The following is a 27,084-nucleotide window of genomic DNA, read 5'->3' as shown; positions in this document are numbered from 1 at the left end:
TAGGATAGAAAACCTACAGCACAATACAGGCCCTTCGGCCCACAAAGCTGTGCTGAAAATGTCCTTACCTTAAAACTACCTAGGCTTAACCATAGCCCTCTATTTTTTAAAGCTCCATGTATCCATCCAGGAGTCTTTTCAAAGACCCTATTGTTTCAGCCTACACCACCGCCGCTGGCAGCCCATTCCACGCGCTCACCACTCTTTGCGTAAAAAACTTACTCCTGACATCTCCTCTGTACCTACTTTCAAGCACCTTAAAACTGTGCCGTCTTGTGCTAGCCATTTCAGCCCTAGGGCAAGCCTCTGACAATCCACACGATCAATGCCTCTCATTATCTTGTGCACCTCTATCAGGTCACCTCTCATCCTCCGTTGCTTCAAGGAGAAAAGGCCGAGTTCACTCAACCTATTCTCATAAGGCATGCTCCCCAATCCAGGCAACATCCTTGTAAATCTCCTCTGCACCCTTTCTATGGTTTCCACATCCTTCCTGTAGTGAGGTGACCAGAACTGAGCACAGTACTCCAAGTGAGGTCTGACCAGGGTCCTATATAGCTGCAACATTACCTCTTTCTTAATATCTACATTCTCAAGCTTTTCAGTCATCCCTACAATTGCAAGTCATCCCTACAATTGCCAATATCCTTTTCCGTAGTGAATACTAAAGCAAAATATTCATTAAGTACCTCTGCTATTTCCTCCGGTTCCATACACAATTTGCCACTGTCACACTTGATTGGTCCTATACTGTCATGTCTTATCCTCTTGCTCTTCACATACTTGTAGAATGCCTTGGGGTTTTCCTTAATCCTTCTCATGGCCCCTTCTGGCTCTCCTCATTTCATTCTTAAGCTCCTTCCTGCTTGCCTTATAATCTTCTAGATTCATATCATTACCTAGTCTTTTGAACCTTTCGTAAGCTCTTCTTTTCTCCTTGACTAGATTTACAACAGCCTTTGTGCACCACGAATCTTGTACCCTATCATCCTTTCCATGTCTCATTGGAACGTACCTACTCAGAACCCCACGCAAATATCCCCTGAACATTTTCCATATTTCTTCGGTATGTTTCCCTGAGAACATCTGTTTCCAAGTTGCTGCCTGATAGCCTCATAATCCCCCTTACTCCAATTAAACATTTCCCTAACTTGTCTGTTCCTATCCCTCTCCAATGCTATGGTAAAGGAGATAGAATTGTGATCACTATCTCCAAAATTCTCTCCCACTGAGAGACCTGACACCTGACCAGGTTCATTTCCCAATACCAGATCAAGTACAGTCTCTCCTCTTGTAGGCTTATCTACACATTGTGTCAAGAAACCTTCCTGAACACACCTAACAAACTCTACCCCATCTAAACCCCTCACTCTAGGGAGATGCCAATCAATATTTGGGAAATTAAAATCTCCCACTGCAACAACCCTGTTATTATTACTAATTTCCAGAATCTGTCTCCCTATCTGCTCCTCGATGTCCCTGTTACTATTGGGTAGTCTATAAAAAACACCCAGATGGGTTATTGACCCCTTCCTGTTCCTAACTCCCACCCACAGAGACTCCATAGACAACCCCTCCATGACTTCCTCCTTTTCTGCCGCAGTGACACTATCTCTGATCAACAATGCCACACCCCCACCTCTTTTGCCTCCCTCCCTGTCCTTTCCGAAACATCTAAAGCCTGGCACTTGAAGTAGCCATTCCTGCCCCTGCACCATCCAAGTCTCTGTAATGGCCACAACATCATAGCTCCAAGTGCTGATGCACACTCTAAGCTCATCCGCTTTATTCAGGATACTCCTCGCATTAAAATAGACACATCTCAAGCCATCAGTCTGAGTGCGTCCCTTCTCGATCACCTGCCTATCCTCCCTCTGGCACTGTCTCCAAGCTTTCTCTATTTGTGAGCCAACCTCCCCTTCCTCCGTCACTTCAGTTCGGTTCTCACCCCCCCCCCAGCAATTCTAGTTTAAACTCTCCTCAATAGCTCTAGCAAACCTTCTCGCCAGGATATTGGTGAATAAGATGATGAAAGGCATTGATCGTGTGGATAGCCAGAGATTTTTCCCAGGGCTGAAATGGCTAACATGAGAAAGCATAATTTTAAAGTGCTTAGAATTTGGTACAGGGGGGATGTCAGAGGTAATTTTTTTTTTACACAGAGAATGGTGGGTGTGTGGAATGCACTGCCAGTGAAGGTGGTACAGGCAGACACAATAAGGTATTTTAAGAGACTTTTAGATAGGTACATGGAACTCACGAAAATAGAGGGCTATGCGGAAGGGAAATTCTAGGCAGTGTCTATAGTAGGTTACATGGTCGACACAACATTGTGGGTCAAAGGGTCTGTAATGTGCTGTATATTTCTTTGATTCTATTTTTCCCTGCTTCTGACTGGGACATGCCCGCCTGCCCTGTGTCTGTGCAACTCGTCTTTTAACACATTGGATGTGGACTTGTCCAAAAACAGCTGTTCCAATTAGATCTCCCTAAATGGTCAGTCACCTGACAAGACTAATTACCAGGTCCAGTATGACCTCTCCTCTTGTTATTATCTACATACTGATTAGAGAAACCTTTCTGGATGCACCCAACAGAATCTACCCAACGTAAGCCCAATATACTAAGAAGGCCCCAGGTCCATATTGGTGAAGTTGAAGTCATCCACAACAATAACCCTGTTGTTTTTATTTCTTTCCTCAATATGTGTCTGGGGAGATTGTGGAGACATTAGTAATGATCTTTCAAGAATCACTAGATTTTGGAATGGTTCCTGAGGACTGGAAAATTGCAAATGTCATTCAACTCTTTAAGAAGGGAGGGAAGCAGAAGAAAGGAAATTATAGGCCAGTTAGTCTGACCTCAGTGCTTGGGAAGATGTTGGAGTCCATTATTAAGGATGGGGCTTCAAGATTCTTGGAGGCAAATGATAAAATAGACCAAATGGACCAAAGTCCCCTTAAGGGGAAACCTTGCCTAACAAATCTGTTGGAATTCTTTGAGGAAATAACAAGCAGGATAGAGAAAGGAGAGTCAGTGGATATGGTAGACTTGGATTTTCAGAAGGCTGCTTAACAAGATAAAAATGCATTGTACGAGGGGTGATTGATAAGTTTGTGGCCTAAAGTAGAAGGAGATGAATTATACAGCTCTGTTACATGCACAGGCAGTTCAACTCCGAGTGATTATGCAGAAAGTTTGAAGTTAATAACTCATCGCCTTCTACCTTAAGCAATGAACTTATCAATCACCCCTGCTGTCAACCACTTCTGGAGGTCGAAGACACCCACTTCTACAAAGAAGGGATCCGTATGCTCCACCACCACTGAACTAAGTGTGTAAATGTAGGAGGGGACTATGTTGAAAAATAGATGTGCTAGGTTTTCTAAAATTGACTCCTTCTACCCTAGGCCACGAACATATCAATCACCCCTTGTATTACAGGAAAGGTACTAGCATGGATAGCAGATTGACTGATTAACAGGAGGCAAAGAGTTAGAATAAAGGCGCCTATTCTGGTTTGCTATCAGTGTCTAGTGGTATTTCATAGGGTCTGTGTTGGGACTGCTTCTTTTTACATTATATGTCAATGATTTGGATGATGGAATCGATGGCTTTGTGGCCAGGTTTGCAGATGGTACAAAGATAGGTAGAGGGTCAGGTAAAGGAAGCAGGAAATCTGCAGAAGGGCTTAAATTAGGAGAATGGGGCAAAGAGGTTGTGGGTGAAATATAGCAATAGTAAATGTATGGTCTAGTGGGTGGTAAGGAAGACAAATGCAATGTTAGCATTAATTTCAAAAGGACTAGATTATAAAGTCAGGGACTTGATACTGAGGCTTTATAAGCCATTGGTCAAACTGCTCTTGGAGTGTTGTGCACAGTTTTGGGGCCCTTATCTAAGAAAAATGAGCTGACATTGGAGTCAGTCCAGAGGAGGTTCATAAGAGTGATGCTGGGAATAAAAGGGTTAATGTATGAGGAACATTTGTTGGCTCTGGCCCTGTACACGTTGGAGTTTAAAAGACAGGGGATTGCCTTGAAACATATCAGATGTTGAAAGGCCTTGATGGAGTGGATGTGGAGAGGATGTTTCCTATGGTTGGGGGGTCTAGGACCAGAGGACACAGTTTCAGAATAGAGGGACGTCCTTTTAGAATGGAGATGAGGAGGAATTTCTTTAGCCTGAGAGTGGTGAATCTGTGGAGTTTGTTGTCCCAGGCCCAGTCCTCAAGTATATTTAAGACAGAGGTTGACAGGTTCTGGACTGGTCAAGGCATGAAAGGACACGGGGAGAAAGCAAGAGATCAGGGCTGAGAGGAAAAATGGATCTGCCATGATGAAAAGGCAGAACAAACTTGATGGGCCAAATGGCCTAATTCTGCTCCTACCTCTTATGGTCTAATAGTAGGTGGGTCTAGGACCAGAGGCCACAGCATCAGAATAGAGGGACATCCATTTAGAACAGAGATAAGGAGGAATCCCTTTAGCCACAGGGTGATGAAACTGTGGAATTCATTGTCGCAGACAGCTGTGGAGGCTAAATCATTGGGTATATTTAAAGTGGAAGTTGATATGTTCTTGATTAGTCAGGATGTCAAAGATTATGGGGAGAAGGTAGGAGAATGTGGTTGAGGGGGAAAATAATTCAGCCGCAAATTGTCAAATGGCCTAATTCTGCTCTTATGTCTTATTGTCTTTATGCTGTTTAAATCTGTTCCCCTAAGTCCCAGTGGCTATTGTGGTTGGGAGTCGGTAGTACAATCCAGAGTGATTGCACCTTGCTTAATTTTGAGTTCTACCCATTTAGACAGTGGACGAGCATCCATTGGTTACCTTAGGAGTGCAGTTGTGATATAAGACCATAAGACATAGGAGCAGAATTAGTCCACCTGGCCCATCCAGTTTGCTCCACCATTCAATCATGGCTGATCTTTTTTTCTATCTCCCTCTCTACCCCTTCTCTCTGTAACCTTTGATGCTGTGTCCAATCAAGAACCTATCAATCTCTGCCTTAAATGCGCCCAAAGATCTGGCCTCCACACCTGCATATGGCAAGATATTCCACAAATTCACCACCCTTTGGCTAAAGAAATTTCTCTGCATCTCTGTTTTGAAAGGGCACCCCTCTATCCTGAGGCTGTGCCCTCTTGTCCTAGACTCTCCCACCATGGGAAACATCCTTTCCACATCTACTCTGTCTAGGCCTTTCAACATTTGAAAGGTTTCAATCAGATCCGCCCTCATCCTTCTGAGTTCCAGCGAGTACAGACCCAGAGCCATCAAACGTTCCTTGTATGTACCCTTTCATTTCTGGAATCATCCTTGTGAACCTCCTCTGAACCCTCTTCAATGCCAGCACATCTTTTCTAAGATGAGAGGCCCAAAACTGTTCACAATACTCAAGGTGAGGCCTCACCAGGGCCTTATAAAGCCTCAGCATCATGTCCTTGCCCTTATATTTTAGACCTCTTGAAATTAATGCTAACACGGCATTTGTCTTATTCACCACTGACTCAACCTGCAAGTTAACTTTCAGGGTGATCTGCACAAGGACTCCCAAGTCCCTCTGCATCTCAGATTCTTGGATTTTCTCACCATTTAGAAAATAGTCCACAATTTATAAATTATAAAATGACCATGCATTTTCCAGCATTGTATTTCATTTGCCACTCTCTTACCAATTCTCCTAATCTGTCTAAGTCCTTCTGCATCCTACCTGTTTCCTCAACACTACCTGCCCATCTACCAATCTTCATATCATCTGCAAACTTGGCAACAAAGCCATCTATTCCATCATCTAAGTCATTTATATACACCATAAAAAGGAGTGGTCCCAACAGTGACCCCTGCGGAACACCACTAGTCACCGGCAGCCAACCAGAAAAGGATCCTTTTATTCCCACTTGCTGCCTCCTACCAATCAGCCAATGCTCTAACCATGTTAGTAACTTGCTTGTAATACCATGGGCTCTTAACTTGGTAAGCAGCCTCATGTGTGGCACCTTGTCAAGGGTTTTCTGAAAGTCTAAATATACATCGACTGCATCCCCTTTATCTATCCTACTTGTAATCTCCTTAAAGAATTCCAACAGGTTTGTCAGGCAGGATTTTCCCTGAAGGAAACCATGCTGACTTTGTACTATCTTATCCCGCGTCACCAAGTACTCCATCACCTCATCCTTAACAATTGACTCCAACATCTTCCCAACCACTGAGGTCAGGCTAACTGGTCTATAATTTACTTTCTGCTGTCTTCCTCCTTTCTTAAAGAGTAGAGTAACATTTGCAATTTTCCAGTCCTCTGGCACCATGCCAGAGTCCAATGATTTTGCAAGATCATTTCTAACGCCACCACAATCTCTAATGCTACCTCTTTCAGAACCCTAGGGTGCAGTTCATCTGGTCTGGGTGACTTGTGTACCTTTAGCATTTTGAGCACCTTCTGTCTTGTAACAGTAACTGCACCCACTTCTGTTCCTTCACACAGTACAACATCAGGCATTCTGCTAGTGAAGACTGATGCAGAATACTAGTTTAGTTTATCAGCCATCTCCCTGTTATTATTTCTCCTGCCTCATTTTCTGGCGGTGCCATATCCACTCTCATTTCTCTTTTATTTTTCGCATACTTGAAAAAACTTTTACTATCCACTTTGATGTTATTTGCGAGCTTGCTTTCATATTTCATCTTTTCCCTTCTAATGAGTTTTTAGTTGTTCTCTGTAGGTTTTTAAAAACTTCCCAATCCTCTGTCTTCCCACTAATTTTTGCTTCATTGTATGCCCTTTCTTTTGACTTCCCTTGTCAGCCACAGTTGTACTATTTTACCATGTGAGTATTTCTTCATTTTTGGAATACACATGTCCTGCACCTTCCTCATTTTTCCCAGAAACCACATGTCATTCCCACTCTGCTGACATCCCTGCCAGCAGCTCCTTCCAGTTTACTTTGGCCAGCTCCTCTCTCATATCACTGTAACTTCCCTTACTCCACTGAAGTACTGCTACATCAGACTTTACTTTCTCCCTACCAAATTTCAAGTTGAACAAATCATTGTGATCACTGGTTCCAAAGGGTTCTTTTACCTTAAGCTCCCTAATTGTCTCCGGTTCCGTACATAGCTCCCAATCGAGTATAGCTCACCGCCTCCCCCCCCCCCCCAGTAAGTTCAACAACAAACTGCTCTAAAAAGCCATCTCTTCGGCATTCAACAAACTCACTGTCTTGAGATCCACTTCCATCCTGATTTTTCTAGTCAACCTGCATGTTAAAATCCCCCATAACTACCATAATATTGCCCTTTTGACATGCTTTTTCTATTTCCTGTTGTAACCTGTGGTCCACCTCCCAGCCACTGTTGGGAGGCCTGTATATAACTGCCATCAATGTCTCTTTACCCGTGCAGTTTCTTAACTCAACCCACAAGGATTCAACATCTTCCAATCCTATGTCACATCTTTCTACTGATTTGATGCCATTCTTTACCAGCAGAGCCACACCACCCCCTCTGCCCACCTTCCTATCCCTCCGATATAATGTGTAACCTTGGACATTCAGCTCCCAACTATAACCATCCTTCAGCCATGATTCAGTGATGGTCACAACATCATACCTGGCAAACTGTAATATTGCAAGATCATCCACCTTATTCCTTATATTACGCACATTTAGATACAACACCTTGAGGACTGTAATTGCTGTCCTTTCTGATTCTGCATCCCTAATGAAAAACACCGTCAAAGCTTCCTTTTTGTTCTTTATTAATAGCACAAACACCCCACCCCAAACTCCTGCTGTAATACAGACTATTCCCTAGGACCTCCCCAGTAACTACCTAAAGGTCAGAAGTCTTTCAGTGGAGATATCCTCCATCTCCTGTGGCCCCATACAACAAGTTCCTCTTGGTCTCTGACAGGCCTTATTCTCTAGTTGTCATTGACCACAGTCGTCGACATGAATGGAGTTTCTGAGTCACTGCCAAGGCTTCTCAGAATCAGTTTTCAAAGTTGCCATCTGCCCCGGATAATGTCGGGTGAGAGAGCAGATCCCTCAGCACCGGCTCCATACCTCAGGCTTGCCGCAGTCACATTGCTCGCCTTTCTCCACGTACATGTTGCCACACTTCGGACCTCCCACCAGCTGCTCCATATTGGGCATGTTGAAGAGACAAAATCCACTTCCGTAAAGCAGGGTCCTCATCAAGTCATCTCGGCTGCAGCTGCTGAATGCTGTCGGTGGCACCAGGCTAAAGAGAAAGATAAATAGACTCCTTCAAGGGGATGAATGGAAGAACACTGAAATACTAACGGACAAAACATGAGGTGCAACACACATCAAAGTTGCTGGTGAACGCAGCAAGCCAGGCAGCATCTCTAGGAAGAGGTATAGTCGACGCTTCAGGCCAAGACCCTTCATCAGGACTAACTGAAAGAAGAGTGAGTAAGAGATTTGAAAGGGGGGGGAGATCCAAAATGATAGGAGAAGACAGGAGGGGAAGGGATGGAGCCAAGAGCTGGACAGGTGATTGGCAAAAGGGATGTGAGAGGATCATGGGACAGGAGGCCCAGGGAGAAGGAAAAGGGGGAGGGGAAGAAAAAACCCAGAGGATGGGCAAGGGGTATAGTCAGAGGGACAGAGAGAGAGAGAAAGAATGTGTGTATATAAATAAATAACGGATGGGGTACGAGGGGGAGGTGGGGCATTAGCAGAAGTTAGAGAAGTCAATGTTCATGCCATCAGGTTGGAGGCTACTCAGACGGAATATAAGGTGTTGTTCGCTACCCAGACGGAATATAAGCTGTTGTTCTGCCGAAGGTTAGTCCTGACGAAGGGACTCGGCCCGAAACGTCGACTGTACCTCTTCCTAGAGATGCTGCCTGACCTGCTGCGTTCACCAGCAACTTTGATGTGTGTTGTTTGAGTTTCCAGCATCTGCAGAATTCCTCGTGTTTGCGTTTCTAAAAAACATGAGGTGAGTATTTTTGCCTGTAGGGGTCACAGTGAACACTAAGGAGGAGTTTCTAACAGAATCCTTACTCTATTCCCACACCTACCACCTCACCACTGTCAGAAACTAAGCAAATTAAATGAACAGCACCTCCCATTCCACCAGTGGTATGAACGTTCTATTTCCTTGCGTTACCTGAACGGTTTTGAGGGGAGTCTGCATGGTTGAAGATGGCACATCAAGTTAAAGTTAATGTTGGCTAATTGTCTGTCCTCTTTTATCCTGATTTTCCCAGTGTCCTGTGAGACAGGTAGAAAGGTTTACAGAGGGTTGCAGAGTTGAAATCCCCCTACCCTATTGCTTCTTCCATGATGCAGACAGGCTCCTTTTGAGGACAGGTACACTTGCGTTCCACAGTGTCGTGAGTCAGTCCAAGGTTGTGTCCGAGCTCGTGGGCCACCGTAGCAGAAATCACCAGGATGTTGGTGGCAGTGTCCTGGGAGAACACGAGAGCATAGTGAGGACAAGGCAATGGTATCCATGGCAAATGTACTCGTGGGTTCACATAAAGCTGTTAGCACTCCCGAAAAAGGCCTGCCCTCTCTTAGCCCTTCCACTCTCTCGGAAATGAGGAGATTTTTCCTCTCTTCCCCATCCTATGCTCACATGGAGTGAGCTCGACAGTTCATGGCACCAACCATCGGGAATTAATCCCTGCTGCTGTCTGGAAGGAGCCTGTGTGTTTCTCCCCATCCCCTTGTAGGATCCCTCCAGGCGCTCCGGTTTCATTCCACATTCCAGACACATTCAGGTTAGTCAGTAAGCTGTGGGAATGCTATAAAGATGCTGGAAGCATGGCACCAGACTGTCCCCAGACCATCCGTGATGGTTGTTGATGGACATGATTCATTTCACTGATCGTTTTGATGTACATGTGACAAGTAAAGCTTATGTTATCTCTCTCACTGAGTGCCATCACTACCACATTCTGATCTGTCTGGTTGACCAAGGACCCTGGCGCAGAGGTCATCAGAAACAATGGCTGCTCACCTGGTTTATTCCTCCTGATCCTTGGGCCAGACAGATGGTGCTAAGTGATGCCAAGCCTACAGCTTCCCCTGTAAAGGTACTGCCGCTGTCAAAGAGAAATCACCATTACACAGTGTGCTGCATTCAGGCAGGTACATCAACGTCAAGCAGAGAAGAGATATGGACCATGTGCAGACAGGTGGAATTCGTTTCAGACACTGTGGGCCATTCGAGTGAACATTAGCACAGAATCACATTTAACGCTTCTGGCATATGCTGAAATATGCTTTTGGATTTCATGCTTTCACTCATTTTGTCTTGTTGCCACCTGCGGGGGTTAGATGTTTTCCACTGGATGGGTTCTATGGTTTCCTTGTTTCGGGGCTGTCTGTGGGGAAGACGGATCTCAGGGTTGTGTACTGCATATGCACTTTGTGCTTTGAATCCTTTGACTATGTCATAAAATTTGTTGTTTCATGGCAGCAGTACATTGCAAAATTAAAAACTAAATTACAAAATTAAGCAGTGCAAAAAGAGAAAAAGTAGTGAGGTAATGTTCATGAATTCATTGTTCATTCAGAAATCTGATGGTGAGGGGAAGAAGCTGTTTCTAAAACATTGAGCAGCCCACACAAATTGCTGGAGGAACTCAGCAGGCCAGGCAGCATCTATGGAAAAAAAGTGTAGTTGACATTTCGGGCCGAGACCCTTTGACTGTAGTTTTTGGCCAAGTATTGAAGATGCATTGGTCTGTCTGAGTGGTGCGAAGTGGTTCAGTGTGCTGGACTTGAGGAGTAGACATGATCAGATCCCCATGAGTGAGGCCAACAAAGAGAAAACATCACTGGGATTCTTCCAGTTTGAAAAGATGCCTCAAGGCATATTGGGAGCCCCCGCGACCCTCCAGCATGTAATGGAGAAAACAGTGGGTAACATGAACTTGCTTGAGTTATTAATGTATCTGGATGACCTCACAGTGTTTGGGTCCACCTTGGAGGAACATGAGGCGAGGCTACTGAAGGTGCTAGGCCATTTGAAAGCCAAAGGGTTAAAACTTTCCCTGGACATCTGCCAGTTCTGCAAGACATCTGTCAGCTATGCTGGGCACGTAGTCTCACGGGATGGAGTAGCTACAGATCTGTCTAAGCTAGAGGCAGTGACCACATGGCCAAGGCTCCTTGCGCTTGGACCTTGGGTTCTGTGGTTACCATCGGAGGTTCATGAAGGGCTATGCAAAAGTGAGTCACCTGTTGAATCAGCTTCTGTGTAGTTACCCTCCCTCAGGGAATAAAGAGAGGAGGGAAAAAGGAAAGGAGGGTAAAGTGTATCTTAGCACTTCTGAGCCTTTTGGAGTGAGGTGGGATGAAAAATATGAAGAGGCTTTTCAGTTGTTGAAGGAGATGCTGGCCCATCTTTGTTTAGATGGGCCAGCATCTTTTAAACTTTATTTAGATCCCCAATTGCCATATGGACTTGTTACATACCCCGTAGTGGGTTTAAAGAACCAGCAGAAATGGAAGACACCTGTAGTCTGGTATTGCTTTTAACTAATGCTATTTTTATTAGTAACTATGCAATACAATAATATAAAACCAGATAAATCAAACAGGTTAGCAGAACCTATGCACATACAAGCGTGGAAATGTAAAAACCAAGCTTCTTCAAGCTTAGGTGGTAATTGGATACAGTCTTACGATGGAATGTAAAATAGTTCAGTTCAATGCTCAGGTTAATTAATGAGAGATATTTGTAATCCAAAAGGCGAATGTTGTGAGAAGGCAATTACATCGATATTCCACAGATTCCACGACAGCAATACAAAATAACAATAGTAGTAGGTTTTATCTCCAAAGTTGTTCCACTCCACACACAAAATATCACCGACAGTGATCTTCAACGAATATCCTTTCAACACAAGTGGTACCACACCCAAATTCAGCTACAGGTCATTCCAAAGTGGTGGCCACAAGATACTCAAACAGAATCCATGTATGGATTATCACCAACAATAGCTTATCACAAAGGGGACCCTCTTCAAGGGAACCACCACCCAGGCAAGAGTCGACACACCGGTAGATTCCACAGGTTACCCTAAACACACAACGTGATCGCCACTTATCCAGTTCCACAACATACGAAATAACTCCAACAGTAATTTGCCACAGGGGATCCTTTCTTCAGTGAACTACCACACCCAAAAGAGGGTAACACACAAGTGGTATTCACAAAGGTACTCCCCTCACCAGAGAACCCACTCTTGTGGATTAACTACGTGACTGTCACACCTTCGTATTCGAATAGAAGTCAAACTCACCCTTACGGGCTACTTAGAGAGAGAGTCCAAACAGTGATCTCTTTGTCACTAGGTTTCTTCTGTTTCAAATCTTCCTCTCCTCTCTTCTCTTCTTTTAAAGTCATCGAATGTGACCACAAAAAGGAGACCGTCTTCTGTGGTAAAGTTATCAACCCAGGCAAGGGTGGGACACACTGATAACTTCCCACTGGTCACACTGCGAGAGCCATTGATTGATTCTCCCAATTGATGCTCCAAAACCCACCTTTCTGTGGGCACACAAAGCCCATCCAGTGTCCAAATCCATGTGTGTGTGTGTCTAACAACCAGCTGACCTTGTATTTATCTCAGCATACTGAGCACCCGCTGTCCATCACATAACGCCACCCTCGGTCACCATGACGACTCACGAGCTACGAGCTGCTCGTTGCTCCCCCCCCCTCTCTCTCTGCAAGAACTCACAAGCAGGCAGCGTCCTTGCTTAAGTGTAAACACACTTTAGAATTTGTATACACACCATCTGGAAGGCAGGCTTCGACCCTCTCTCTCTGTAACAGCTCAAACAGTGTCCAAAAGCCAGTCTCATTCTCCTGACGTTTTAAAGTGACAGTCCGCAGAAAATATGAACCCCAGGAGTACATAACATACTGCATACGAATGCCAGCAGAGAGGCTTAGTGAGTGTCCTGTATCAGGATCAGGGCACTGGGTTGAGTCCTGTTGTGGCTGTCAGCCAGAGTCTGAGAAAAACTATCTCATGCACAAGTTAGAGTTTCTGGCATTGAAATGGGTTGTGGTGGATAAGCTGAGTGACTACCTCTATGGTGTCAAGTTTGTGGTGAGGAGTGATAACAATCCCCAACTTATATTCTGACCTTGGGGAAATTGGATGCCACAGGCCATCGTTGCCTGCCTATGATTTCAGCCTGAAGTACTGGCTGGAAGCAGGAACATTGATGCTGACACTTTGTCCCGACATGCACATGAAGGGCTGGACAGGGACGGAGAGTGGGAGAGCGTTCCTGCCCCAGGAGTAAAAGCCATGTGCCAATTTTTCATCATGGTGAAGGCAGAGGAAAGACAGGGGCACGATCGAGAGTTAGATCAATTGGGAGCTTCCGATGGTCCCATTCCACAAGCTTACTGTAACCTGACTGCTCTGAAGACAAACTAGTTGCCGGAATTAAGTCCTGGGGAAGTGGCAGCTGCTCAGTGCGATGACCTGGGCATTGGTACCGTTTGGTCAGTGGTTGAAAATGGCCCAAACTGCAAAGATGAAACATGTTGAGGTGCCTCTGTTACTGAGAGGATGGCCCAGATTGGAACCAGATCCTGTACCGGGTCATGTCGCCTCCAGACCAGCCTCAGCGTTCACAGCTGGTTCTGCTGGAGAAGTATCAGAGGATTGTGTTGAAGTCACTTCATGATGATTCTGGACATTTGGGGGTTGAAAAGACCTATGGATTGCTCAAAGATTGGTTTTACTGGCCCTGAATGAAGCCAGAGGTTGAAGGGTGCTGCAAGTTGATTTCCCGACCAAAGATCCGAGGGTGTCCATGGTGGCCAAAGAGTTATGGGAGAAGTATTTTATTTATTATCGCCTCCCCAGGCAGATAGATAGTCATAAGGCACGGGATTTTGAGAGTAGGCTCATCCATGAGTTACTGAGCATGCTTGGAGTCGAGAACTACTCCTTATCACCCGCAGGGTACTCCCCAGCCCGAGAGATTTTATTGGACCTTGCTAGGCATGCTGAACCCTGGAAATCAGCAAGAACAAGTGGAGTTGATATATTGGACATCTTACAGCAGCTACTACCACCGCAACAGTACCGCAACAAAAAAGCTAGGACCAACAGGCTGTGAGACAGCTCCTTCCGCCAGGCCATCAAATTGATTAACTCACACTCATTTGAGTGTATTTCTATTGCATTGTCTCTTCTATTTATTAAGGCATCCATTAGTCTTGAGAGACCATAGATCTGCACCTGGGAAGTCTTCACTCTCCAGGGCGCAGGCCTGGGCAAGGTTGTATGGAAGACCGGCAGTTGCCCATGCTGCAAGTCTCCGCTCTCCACGACATTGATGTTGTCCAAGGGAAGGGCATTAGGACCCATACAGCTTGGCACCGGTGTCGTCGCAGAGCAATGTGTGATTAAGTGCCTTGCTCAAGGACACAACACGTTGCCTCGGCTGGGGCTCGAACTCACGACCTTCAGGTCGCTAGTCCAATGCCTTAACCACTTGGCCAAGTGCCCACACCTTCTATTTATTATAAATTATTATAAATTAATATGATTGCACATGGCACATTTAGGCAGAGACATAACATAAAGATTTTTACTCCTTATTTTACTCTTCACCAAGCACCTATGCTTCATCCGCCAGAAGAAACGGGATCTCCCAGCTGTCAACCCATTTCTGGAAGGTGAAATTAGAAGGCATAATACAGGGTTAATGGCAGTATATTTGGCAGTGCTGATGACCAGAGGGGTCTTTGGGTCTATGTCCATAGATCCCTCACAAGTTGTAAGTTGACAAGCTGGTTTAGAAGGTGTACGGTGCACTGGCCTTCATTAGTCAGGGGATTGACTTCAAAGCCATGAGGTGATGTTGCAGCTCTAGAAAGGGTGAGCTTGTAAGCTTGAGAGAGGGTGCAGAGGGGATTCACCAGTATGCTGTTTGGATTAGAGGGTACATTATGTCTTACGAGGCTAAGCTGAACAAGCTAGAGATTTTCTCTTTGAAGTGAAGGAAGATGAAAGGGTGAGTAGAGGGAGGGTACTGTACGAGATAATGAGAGGCATAGTTGGAGTGAGCAGCCAAGACTTTTTCCAGGGCAGAAATGGAGGAGAGCAGAGGCCAGCATTTAAGGTGAATGGATAAAATTGGGGGATGTCAGAGGCAGTGTTTTCATATACACACAGAGAGTGGCAGGGGTGTGGAACACCCTGTCATGGGTAGTGGCCAAGGCAGATACATTAGAGATATCTATGTAACTTTTAGCGATAGAAGAATGGAGGGTTATGTTGGAGGGAAGGGTTGGATTGATCTTGGAGTAAGCTAAAGGGTGGACCAGAGTGCCCGTAGTGTGTTGTAATATTCTGTATTGAATGAACACATGAAGGAACAAATTGAGGTAACAGGGTGAGTTTGTGTTGCGAGAGCTGGTGTGCGCTACTCACATGATGAGCTGTGCGTTGTCATTGTACTTGCGTGGGAGCAGCTTGTTCTTTCTCCAGTCAAGGAAGCGGGGCAGAGTTTTCTGAGGATCTCTGTCCACTGTGATTTGGTCTATTGTCCACACCTCGACTCCAATCAGAGCAATCCGGATGTTCAGTTGTCTGTAATACTGCAGAAGGGTGAAGAGTGAGGTACAGGTCGTCTGATCCAGCTGGAACTGAGGGATTATTCACTGAACTGTACAGTAGAGTGACACCAAATGGATTGAAGCTTCAGCGGTCTGCATTTCCCATAACTCAATTCCACCATCTTTCTGAGACTTCTCCCCACCCCAAGTATATACAATGATCTACTCTCTACCCCCTCAGGCCAGGGAATTCACAAGCTTCTGAGAAAAGAAACTTATTTAGAGAAAACGCACAGAACGAGCCCTCCTGGCCCTTTGAACTACGTCACCTTAGCAACCCCCAATTTAACCCTACCCTCATCACGGGACAATTTACAATGACCAATTAACCTACCAACCGGTACATTTTTGGACTGTGGGAGGAAACCGGAGCACCCGGAGGAAACCCACGTGATCGCGGGGAGAAGGTGCCAACTACTTACAGGCAGTGGTGGGAATTGAACCGGGGTGCTGTAAGGCGTTGTGCTCTATGTAATGTAATCACCAGGAGAGATGGAGCGTTGTGAGCATCTTCTCTGAATGTTGGTTTTGTTCTGACCGAGGTGGGCAGGCAGCTTCATTACTGCAGTGTTTTTGGAGCTTGATTACTCTGGGAGCACGTATTTCACTCACTCACCACGTCTATCATGTTTGCAATGTTGACCATCCTCTTCACCACAGCTTCATTATTTTTCTTCTCTTTCAGGTACTGAAAAACAACCAAGTGACTGGACTTGATTTCAAGATTTGGTCTGTCCCACTTCTCCCAACATTCCCTGCCCCACAAGCCTGACTGCCATCTCACTGTCCCACCATCCCTCTCAGCTCTCTGCATCCACAGGAGAGGTAAGAGGGAACAGGAGATTCTCACACAGCCTCATTCACCTCCTATACCATTCAGTATCACAGACCTGCAGGAATTGGCCTCAATTCCACTCTTCCCCCCTGTCCTCTAACTCTCAACTTTTGTAGACCAAAAATCTACTTGACTCCACTTTGCACATACTGTGAGCAAAGGGTGAAGGAGCCAGAATACTTAGGGACAGTCAGTATAATTTTCTGATGAAGGGCTTTAGCCCAAAACATTGACTCTTTACTCCTCTGCATAGAAACTGCCTGGCCTGCTGAGTTCCTCCTGTGTTCTGTATGTGTTGCTCTGGATTTCCAGCATCTGCAGAATCTCGTGTTTATTCTGTGCAACTTCGGTCATTCTATGGGGTTCCACCACTGGGCACATCCCAGATGTTACATCTTCCCCATGCCTCCTTCCTCAGCACCACCTAAAGTCCTACACTGTCCTTAGTGAGGGAACTACTGCCTCCCCAGCTATCACCCCCCTCTCAGCTGGATTCACCTATTAGCCATCAGCTTGTACCCCTTTCCACCCTTGCCCCACTTTCTTATTCTGGCTTTAGCCCCGTTGTAGTCCCGATGAAAGGTCTCAGCCCAAAATGTCAACTCTTCACTCCTCTCCAGAGATGCAGCCTGACCTGCTGAGTTCCTCCAGCATTTTTGTGTGTTACTGTTGAAAGTAACCTTCTTTCAGTTCAGTACCTTGCTCATTTCCTTCAGTACCTTGAAAGTCACAGAACTTTAGTCACCATTTCCAAAATTTTCCCTACTGACAATTCCACCTCCTGCCCAGTTTCATTTCCTGTAGAAAGTTGAGAACTGCCTCAATACGCAAATGGCCTCCCTTTCCTTGAAACTGCAGAGTTACAAGTCGAGTCTGCTGGATCTTTCCTCATGACACAAATGCTCACACGAGGCAGGTACAGGTGAGAGTGGGGTTGGAGCTGCATGATTCACACCCAGAGTCTAGTGTGAATTGGTGATTGGTGATATATTTCCAGGTTAGATGCAAGACATAAGAGCAGAATTAGGCCACTCAGCCCATCAAATCTGCTTTGCCATTCCATAATGGCTGATTTATTATCCCTCTCAATCCCCTTATTCTACCTTTGACACCCTGATTAATCAAGAACTTATCAACATCCACCTTAAATATACCAATGTCTTGGGCTGTATAGCTATCTGTGTTGCAAGGACGTGGGTGGGGACGAACCCAAGTGCAGGACACAGATGCTGAGGCAGAGTCGTTAGGCGTAGTCCCTCCGCGAACAGGGAGCTGATATCCAGGAGATGATGCGAAGCTTAGAACTAACAGTTCTCAGGAATAGGAAACAAGGTTTACTCTCACAAGAGTTGACCAACGAACTGGCAGCTTCTTGCTGTGGTCACAGGGTTTTTATCCTGCCGTTTGATGGGAAGCAGGTGCATGTAGTTAGTGATACCTGGGAATGATTGGAATCTAAATGAGGTGATTGAGGCCCAAATCTTGAGGCAAATGGTGGGGGATTGCCAGAAGGGACCATGACAATCTGGGGCAATGAATTCCAAAGATTCACCACATTCTTGCTAAATAAATTCTTCCTCATTTCTGTTCTAAAAGGATATTCCTCAGTTTGGAGGCCAGGCCCTCTTGTCCTATTCTCCCCCTCTGCAGGAAAGTTTTTCTCCACATCTACTCAATCTTGGCCTTTCAATATTCGATTGGTTTCGATGAGATCTCCCCTCATTCTTCTAAACTCCAGCGAGTACTGGCCCTGAGCCATCAAACACTCCTCATTTGTTAATCCTTTCATTCCTAGGATCATTCTTGTCAATCTCCTCTGTACCCTCTCCAGTGCCAGAACATCTTTTCTGAGCTAAGGGTCCAAAACTGGTCAGGATACTCCATGCTGCCTCAACCCCACATCCTGGTTTTTGTATTCTAGTCACTTCAAATGAATGTTGACATTGCATTTGCCTTTCTTACAACCTGCAAGTTAAACTTTAGGGAATCCTGTGAGGACTTCAAGTCCCTTTACGTGACTGATTTTTGAATTTTCTCCCTATTTATAAAATAGTCCATGCCTTTATTCTTTCTGCCAAAGTGCATGACCGTGCACTTCCCAACACTGTATTCCATCAATCACTCCTTTGCCCATTCTCCTAATCTGTCCAACTTCTGTAGACACCCTGCTCCCTCAACACTACCTGCCCCTCCACCTACCTTCATCGTGTTTGCAAACTTGGTCACAGAGCCATCAATTCCTTCATCCAAATCATTGACACTTAATGTGAATAGAAGTGGTCCCAGCACAGACCCCTGCAGCAAACCATTAATCACCGGCAGCCAACCAAAAAAGGCTCTCTCTATTCTTATCTTTGCCTCCTGCCAGTCAGTCAATTTTCTATCCATGCTAGTATCTTTCCTGTAATACCATGGGCTCTTATCTTGTTAAGCAGCCTCATGTGCGGCACCTTATCAAAGGCCTTTTTAAAATCCAAATAAACAACATCAACTGACTCTCCTTTGTGTATCCTGCTTGTTATTTCCTCAAAGGTTTCCAACCGATTTGTCAGGCAAGATTTTCCCTTAAAGAAACCATGTGCCTCCAAGTACTCTAAAACCTATATAATAGACTCCAACATCTTCCCAAGCACCTTCTCTTTAGTAATAGCAAAGACATTCACTTCTGCCCCTGACGCTCTAGAATGTGTCCTCCACTATGAAGACTGATGCAAATTACTTGTTCAGTTCATCTGCCATTTCTTTGTCCCACATTATTATATCTCCATTGTCGTGTTCCAGTGGTCTGATACTGACTTTCGTCTCTTTCATATCTGAAAAACTTCTTGTTTCTTCTTCTATATTACTGGCTAGTTTCCCTTCATATTTAATCTTTTATCTCTTTACGGATTTTTTTGGTTGTCTTTTGTTGGTTTCTAGAAGCTTTCCAATCCTCTAACTTCCCATGACTGGCTGCGTCACAGTCTGGTAGGGAAACACCAATGCCTTGACTGGCAAATCCTCCAAAAGTAGTGGATACGGCTCAGTCCATCATCAGTAAAACCCTCCCAATCACTGAGTGCCTCCTGCATGAAACACTGTCACAGGAAAGCAGCATCCGTCATCAGAGACCCCCATCACCAGGACAAGCTCTCTTCTCACTGCTGCCATCAGGAAGGAGGTACAGGAGCCTCAGGACTCACACCACCAGATTCAGGAACAGTTATAACCCTTCAATCATCAGGCTTTTGAACCAAAGTGATAACTTCACTTGTCCCATCATTAAATTGTTCCCACAACTAATGGACTCACTTCCAAAGATTCTTCATCTCATGTTCTCAATATTTGTTGATTATTTATTTACTATCATTATTTCTTTCTTTTGTAATTGCACAGTTTGTTGTCTTCTGCACTGGTCTTCCGTTGATTCTGCTATGGTTATTATTCTATGGATTTATTGAGTATGCCCACAAGAAAATGAACCTCAGGGTTGTATATGGTGGCATATGTAATAAATTGACTTTGAACATGAGCCTGTTGGAGATGGTGCACACAATGTTGGTCAGATGGCATTCGCATCACAGACAGACTGGAGGAAACGGCCCCCAAGGAACAGGATCAACTCAAGTCTCCGGGATGTGGGAGTCACACAGGACAGGAAGAGGCTGTTCAGCTCAATGGTGCATGCCAACCAAGGTGCCTATCTAAAGCCATTGCAATTTGCCTGCGTTTGCTCTGTCTGCACTAATCCCTTGCTGCACATGCACTCTCTGAGCGTCTTCTCAGTGTGGTTAAAGTAACTGCCATTTCCTCTGGCAGCTTGTTCCATATGGAACACCCCCTGGGTGAGAGATGTGTCCCTCGGTCTTCTTACCTTAAACCTCTCCCAACTCTGGAAAAACTGGAATGTCGGGAGGAGAGCCACACGGTCACAGGAAGATCATGCAAACTCCACACAGACAGTACTCGAGCTAAGGATTGGACCTGGGTTACTGGAAACCTGAGGCAGCAACACATCTCACTAAGCCCCCTTCCAGTTCTTTTATCACTTCTTCTGAGGTCCTGGGAGTTCCAGTCTCCAGCTCTGCCTTTTCCCCAGGAATCTCACCGTCCACATCTCCAGTTGCCTCACCCTCTGGAGGTAGCTCACCACTCCAGTCACAGAATTCCCAACCTGGAAACGTACACCATGTGGGAATCCAGCTCATTACCCACGAGACTTTGTTACTGTGTCTCTCCTCTCCCCCCCCCACCCCCATCCCCGCCATTATCTCACCCTGTATTTCCACCTGCTCTTTCATTTCCAACCTTGCTCCTTAACATGACTCATGTCTAGCTCTGTCCATCAGATACATTTGGCGACGTCACCCACCTGTGAGTTGTCTGCTACCAGCACCAACTCCACGTATTTTGTCTCTTCCATCAAATCCATCTTCTTCATCTGAAACGAAGGGGTTCCCAGTTAGCTGAGGGTACAAGAGGATCCCATTTGGGGGAGGTTGTGATATCCCGGGTAGTGGGCTGGGGGAAATTATCCCACACGGTTCCTCAGTCAGCCATCAGCCACTGAAGGCTCTGCATAGATCCATTTACCAAGCCAATTGTTGGCACAAACAGATATGGCAGAACCACAGGCAGGTGACTGAAGGCTTGGCCAGACAGAGGCTGTAAACCGAAACCCTGAAGGAAAGGCCAGAAAAGCAGAGCTCACAGGTCATTAATCTGGTCACTAACTATGTCTAAAAATTGTCGGTAACAGGAGGCAGTGGGTGGTGGCAAAAGGCTGTTTTACTCACTGGAAGTCACTGCTGCGGCCTTTGATTTTTCTAGTAGAACACAGAACAGGAACAGGCCCTTTGGCCCCATGATGCTGTGCCAAACTAATTACTAATCCTTTTTGCCAACATAATGTCCATAACTCTCCATTCTCTACAAATTCATGTGCCTATCTAAAAGCCTCTGAAATGTGTCCATCATACCTACATCCTCAACCCAGGCAGTGCATTCCACAACTCTGTATAAACCTTAGAAAACATAGAAAACCTACAGCACAATACAGGCCCTTCGGCCCACGAAGTTGTGCCAAACATGTCCCTACCTTAGAAATTACTAGGCTTACCCACAGCCCTCTTTTTTCCTAAGCTCAGTGTACCTATCCAAAAGTCCCTTAAAAGACCCTATCGTATCCACCTCCACCACCATTGCCGGCAGCCCTTTCCATGCACTCACCACTCTCTGAGTAAAAAACTTACCCCTGACATCTCCTCTGTGCCTGCTCCCCAGCACCTTAAACCTGTGCCCTCTTGTGGCACAGAGGGTTACGGGGTAGTGTGGGTTTAGTACGTTTTTTTTAAGGATATATGGGTCAGCACAACATAGAGGGCCGAAGGGCCTGTACTGTGCTGTAGTATTCTAGTGTCTCGTGGCAACCATTTCAGCCCTGGGAAAAAGCCTCTGACTAGCCACACAATCAATGCCTCTCATCATCTTATACACCTCTATCAGGTCACCTCTCATCCTCTGAAGCCGGGTGACCATCGACTCATACACAGCCAGCTATCTCTCAGGTCAGTGATGTTTGTTCAAAAGGAGAGCTTTGTGGGCGTTCGGGCTCATCCTGGCTGCCCAGTCAGTAGCGGGAGCTAAGCACAGGAGATTCCTCGCAGGTCAGCGACGATTGTTTAAAATCTGAATCAGGTTTATTGTCACCGGCATGTGTTGTGAAACTTGTTAACTTAGCAGCAGCAGTTCAATGCAATGCATAATATGGAAGAAGAAAATAATAATAATTAATAAATAACTTACAGTACACGTACATTGAATAGATTAAAAATTGTGCAAAAACAGAAATATATATTAAAAAGTGAGGTAGTGTTCATGGGTTCAATGTCCATTTAGGAATCGGATGGTGGGGAAGGAGCCGTTCCTGAATCACTGAGTGTGTGACTTCAGGCTTCTGTACCTCCTACCTGATGGTAACAGTGAGAAAAGGGCATGCCCTGGGTGCTGGGGGTCCTTAATAATGGACACTGACTTTCTGAGACACTACTCCTTGAAGATATCCTGGGTACTTTGTAGCCTAGTACCCAAGATGGAGCTGACTAAATTTACGACCCTCTGCAGCTTCTTTCGGTCCTGTGCAGTAGTTCCCCCCACCACCCCATACCAGACAGTGATGCAGTCTGTCAGAATGCTCTCCATGGTACATCTATAGAAGTTTTTGAGTGTATTTGTTAGCATTCCAAATCTCTTCAATCTCCTAATGAAGTATAGCTGCTGTCTTGCCTTCCTTATAACTGCATCGATATGTTGGGACCAGGTTAGATCCTCAGAGATCTTGACACCCAGGAACTTGAAACTGCTCATTGTCTCCACTTCTAATCCCTCTATGAGAATTGGTATGTGTTCCTTCATCTTACCCTTCCTGAAGTCCACAATCAGCACTTTTGTCTTACTGACATTGAGTGCCAGGTTGTTGCGACACCATTCCACTAGTTGGCATATCTCACTCCTGTATGCCCTCTCGTCACCACCTGAGATTCTACCAACAATGGTTGTATCGTCAGCAAATTTATAGATGGTATTTGAGCTATACACAGCCACACAGTCATGTGTATATAGAGAGTAGAGCAGTGGGCTAAGCACACACCCCTGAGGTGCACCAGTGTTAATCGTCAGTGAGGAGGATATGTTATCACCAATCTGCACAGATTGTGGTCTTCTGGTTAGGAAGTCAAGGATCCAATTGCAGAAGAAGGTACAGAGGCCCAGGTTCTGTAACTTCTCAATCAGAATTGTGGAAATGATGGTATTAAATGTTGAGCTATAGTCGATGAACAGCATCCTGACATAGATGTTTGTGTTGTCCAGGTGGTCTTAGACCGCATGAAGAGCCATTGAGATTGCTTTTGCTGTTGACCCTTTGTGGCGATAGGCAAATTGCAATGGGTCCAGGCCCTTGCTGAGTCATGAACCTCTCAAAGCATTTCTTCACTGTCGACGTGAGTGCCACCGGGTGATAGTCATTAAGGCAACCCACATTATTCTTCTTAGGCATTGGTATAATTGTTGCCTTTTTGAAGCAACTGGGAACCTCTGTCTGAAGCAGTGAGAGGTTGAAAATGTACTTGAATACTCCCGCTAGTTGGTTGGCACAAGTTTTCAGAGCATTACCAGATACTCCATTGGGACCTTCTGCCTTGCAAGGGTTCACTCCCTTTAAAGACAGTCTAACATCGGCCTCTGAGACAGAGGTCACAGGGTCATCAGATGCAGCAGGGATCTTCACAGCTGTAGTTGTGTTCTCCCTTTCAAAGCAGGCACAGAAGGCGTTGAGTTCATCTGGTAGTGAAGCATCACTGCCATTCATGCTATTGGGTTTCGCTTTGTGGGAAGTAATGTCTTGCAAACCCTGCCAGAGTTGCCGTGCATCCAATGTTGCCTCCAACCTCATTTGAAATGGCCTCTTCGCCCTTGAAATAGCCCTCCGCAAGTCATACCTGGTTTTCTGGTACAGACCTGGGTCGCCAGACTGGAATGCCATAGATCTAGCCTTCAGCAGACGATGTACCTCCTGGTTCATGCACAACTTTTGGTCTGGGAATGTAAATAAGCCTTTGTAGGCACACACCCATACACACAGGTTTTAATGAAGTCAGTAACAACTGCAGCCTACTCACCCAGATTCGAAGATGAATCCCTGGATACAGTCCAGTCCACCGATTCAAAGCAGTCCTGTGCTTCCCTTGTCCAAACTTTCTTGGTCCTCACTACTGCTGCTGCAGTCTTCAGTCTCTGCCTGTACTCAGGGAGTGAAGTACAGCCAGGTGATCAGTCCATCTCCCACCCCCCATCCTCACCACTTTCTACAGAGCCTGTATTGAGAGCATCCTGAGCAGCTGCATCACTGCCTGGTTCAGAAATTCTCAGATCGCAAGACCCTGCAGCGGATAGTGAGGTCAGCTGAAGGAATCACTGGGGTCTCTCTTCCCGCCATTACAGATATTTACACCACACGCTGCATCCGTAAAGCAAACAGCATTGTGAAGGACCCCACGCACCCCTCATACAAACTCTTCTCCCTCCTGCCATCTGGCAAAAGGTACCGAAGCATTCGGGCTCTCACGACCAAACTGTGTAACAGTTTCTTCCCCCAAGCCATCAGTCTCCTCAATACCCAGAGCCTGGACTGACACCAACCCACACACACACACACACACACACACACACACACACACACACACACACACACACACAAACACACAACTGAAGACCAATCCACAGCATTTGCAATTTTTGCTCATTTCTTTCTCAATTCCTGCTAAAAGATTGTTTACACTTACATCATTTATTATTATATTATAATTTGTCCTTTACTGTGCCTATTGTCTTGTGTGGGCACGTGGCCAAGTGGTTAAGGCATTGGACTAGTGACCTGAAGGTCGTGAGTTCGAGCCCCAGCCGACGGAATGTGTTGTGTCTTTGAGCAAGGCACTTAATCACACATTGCTCTGCGCCGACACTGGTGCCAAGCTGTATGTGTCCTAATGCCCTTCCCTTGGACAACATTGGTGTCGTGGAGAGGGGAGACTTGCAGCATGGGCAGCTGCTGGTCTTTCATACAACTTTGCCCAGGCCTGAGCCCTGGAGAGTGAAGACTTTCCAGGCGCAGATCCATGGTCTCGCAAGACTAACAGATGCCTTTAAATGTCTTGTTTATTAATTATTGTACTGTCGTGCGCTGTTTTGTGCACTTTATGTAGTCTCCTTTAGGCCTGAAGTCTAAAGTAGGTTTGTGTTGTTTCAGGTAGTTTAGTGTAGTTTTGTGTTGTTTCATGTAGTCTAGTGCAGTTTTGTGTTGTTTCAGGTAGTTTAGTGTAGTTTTGTGTTGTTTCATGTAGTCTAGAGTAGTTTTGTGTTGTTTCATGTAGTTTAGTGTAGATTTGTGTTGTTTCATGTAGTCTAGTGTAGTTTTGTGTTGTTTCGTGTAGTTTTGTGTTGTTTCAGGTAGTCTAGTGTAGTTTTGTGTTGTTTCATGTAGCACCATGGTCCTGGAGGAACATTGTTTCGTTTTTACTGTGTACTGTACCAGCAGTTATGGTTGAAATGACAATAAAAGCGACTTGACTTGATCAGAACTGAACACAGTGCTCCAAGTGGGGTCTGACCAAGGTCTTCTATAGCTGTAAAACTACCTCATGGCTCTTGAACTCAATCCTACGGTTGATGAATGCCAACACAACATACACCTTCTTAACAACACTGTCAACCTGCACAGCAGCTTTGAGTGTCCTATGGACATGGACCCCAAGATCTCTCTGATCCTCCACACTGCCGAGGGTCTTGCCATTTATATTATATTCTGTCTTCAAATTGGACCTACCATAATGAACCACTTCACACTTATCGGGATTAAAGTCCATCTGCCACTTCTCAGCCCAAGTTTGCAACCTATCGATGTCCCGCTGTGACATCTGACAACCCTCCAGACTGTCCACAACACCCCCAACCTTTGTGTCATCAGCAAACTTACCCTTCTACTTCTTCACCCAGGTCATTTATAAAAATCGCAAAGAGGAGGGGTCCCAGAACAGATCCCTGTGGAACACCACTGGTCACCGACCTCCAAACACAATATGAAACATCTACAACCGCCCTTTGCCTTCTGTGGGCAAGCCAATTCTGGATTCACAGAGCAAGGTCTCCTTGGATCGCATGCCCCCTTACTTTCTGAAGGAGCCTTGCACGGGGAATCTTATCAAGTGCTTTACTGAAATCCATATACAGTACATCCACTGCTCTACTTTCATCAATGTGTTTTGTTACATCCTGAAAGAATTCAACCGGGCTCGTAAGGCACAACCTGCCCTTGACAAAACCATGCTGACTATCCCCAATCAGATTTTGTCTCTCCAAATGCTCATAAATCCTGCCTGTCAGAATCTTCTCCAACAACTTGCCCACCACTCACTGGTCTATAATTTCCTGGGTTATCTCTACTCCCTTTCTTGAACAAGGGAACAACATTTACAACCCTCCCGTCCTCTGGTACTTCTCCCGTCCCTATTGATGACGCAAAGATCCAGAGGCTCAACAATCTCCTCCCACACTTCCCAAAGTAGCCTGGGGTATATCCCATCCCGTCCCAGTGACTTATCTAACTTAATGCTTTTCAAAAGCTCAGCACATCTTTTTTCTTAATGTCTATACGCTCAAGTGTTTCAGTCCACTGTAAGTTATCCCCACAATTGCCAAGGTCTTTTTCCCTGGTGAATATTGAAGCAAATATTCATTAAGTGTCTCCGCTACCTCCTCTGACTCTACTGTCGCACCTGATTGGTCCTATTCTTTCATGGCTCATCCTCTTGTTCTTCACATACTTGTAGAATGCCTTGGGGTTTTCCTTAATCCTGCTCACCAAGGCCTTCTCATGGCACTTTCTGGCTCTCCTAATTTCCATTCTTAAGTTCCTTACTAACAACCTTGTAATTTCCTAGAGCTCTAACAGTGCCTAGTTTCTTGAACCTTTCATAAGCTTTTCTTTTCTTCTTAACTAGGTTTTCTACATCCTTTCTCCACCATGGTTCTTTTACCCTACCATCCTTTCCCTGTCTCAATGGAACATACCTATGC

The 27,084-nt window shown here is 45.4% G+C and overlaps 1 protein-coding gene across 2 annotated transcripts in view; it reads right to left on the bottom strand.

Moving 5' to 3' along the window:
- Positions 1-27,084, bottom strand: part of LOC134345892 (disintegrin and metalloproteinase domain-containing protein 12-like) — a 128,678-nt gene that overhangs the window by 64,806 nt on the left and 36,788 nt on the right. For both annotated transcript variants that reach the window (XM_063047231.1, XM_063047232.1), the window contains exons 7-12: positions 20,825-20,893; positions 16,255-16,326; positions 15,454-15,620; positions 9,999-10,083; positions 9,302-9,444; positions 8,069-8,246 (exon numbers count right to left, since the gene is read on the bottom strand). In XM_063047231.1, the coding sequence (XP_062903301.1) occupies positions 8,069-8,246; positions 9,302-9,444; positions 9,999-10,083; positions 15,454-15,620; positions 16,255-16,326; positions 20,825-20,893 (714 nt within the window). The remainder of the gene's footprint in view (positions 1-8,068; positions 8,247-9,301; positions 9,445-9,998; positions 10,084-15,453; positions 15,621-16,254; positions 16,327-20,824; positions 20,894-27,084) is intronic.

This window comes from Mobula hypostoma, chromosome 4, assembly GCF_963921235.1.
Source record: "Mobula hypostoma chromosome 4, sMobHyp1.1, whole genome shotgun sequence".
Lineage (NCBI taxonomy): Eukaryota > Metazoa > Chordata > Chondrichthyes > Myliobatiformes > Myliobatidae > Mobula > Mobula hypostoma.
The sequence above is the reverse complement of the archived record's forward strand: the minus strand, read 5'-3'. Positions and strand labels throughout refer to the sequence as shown.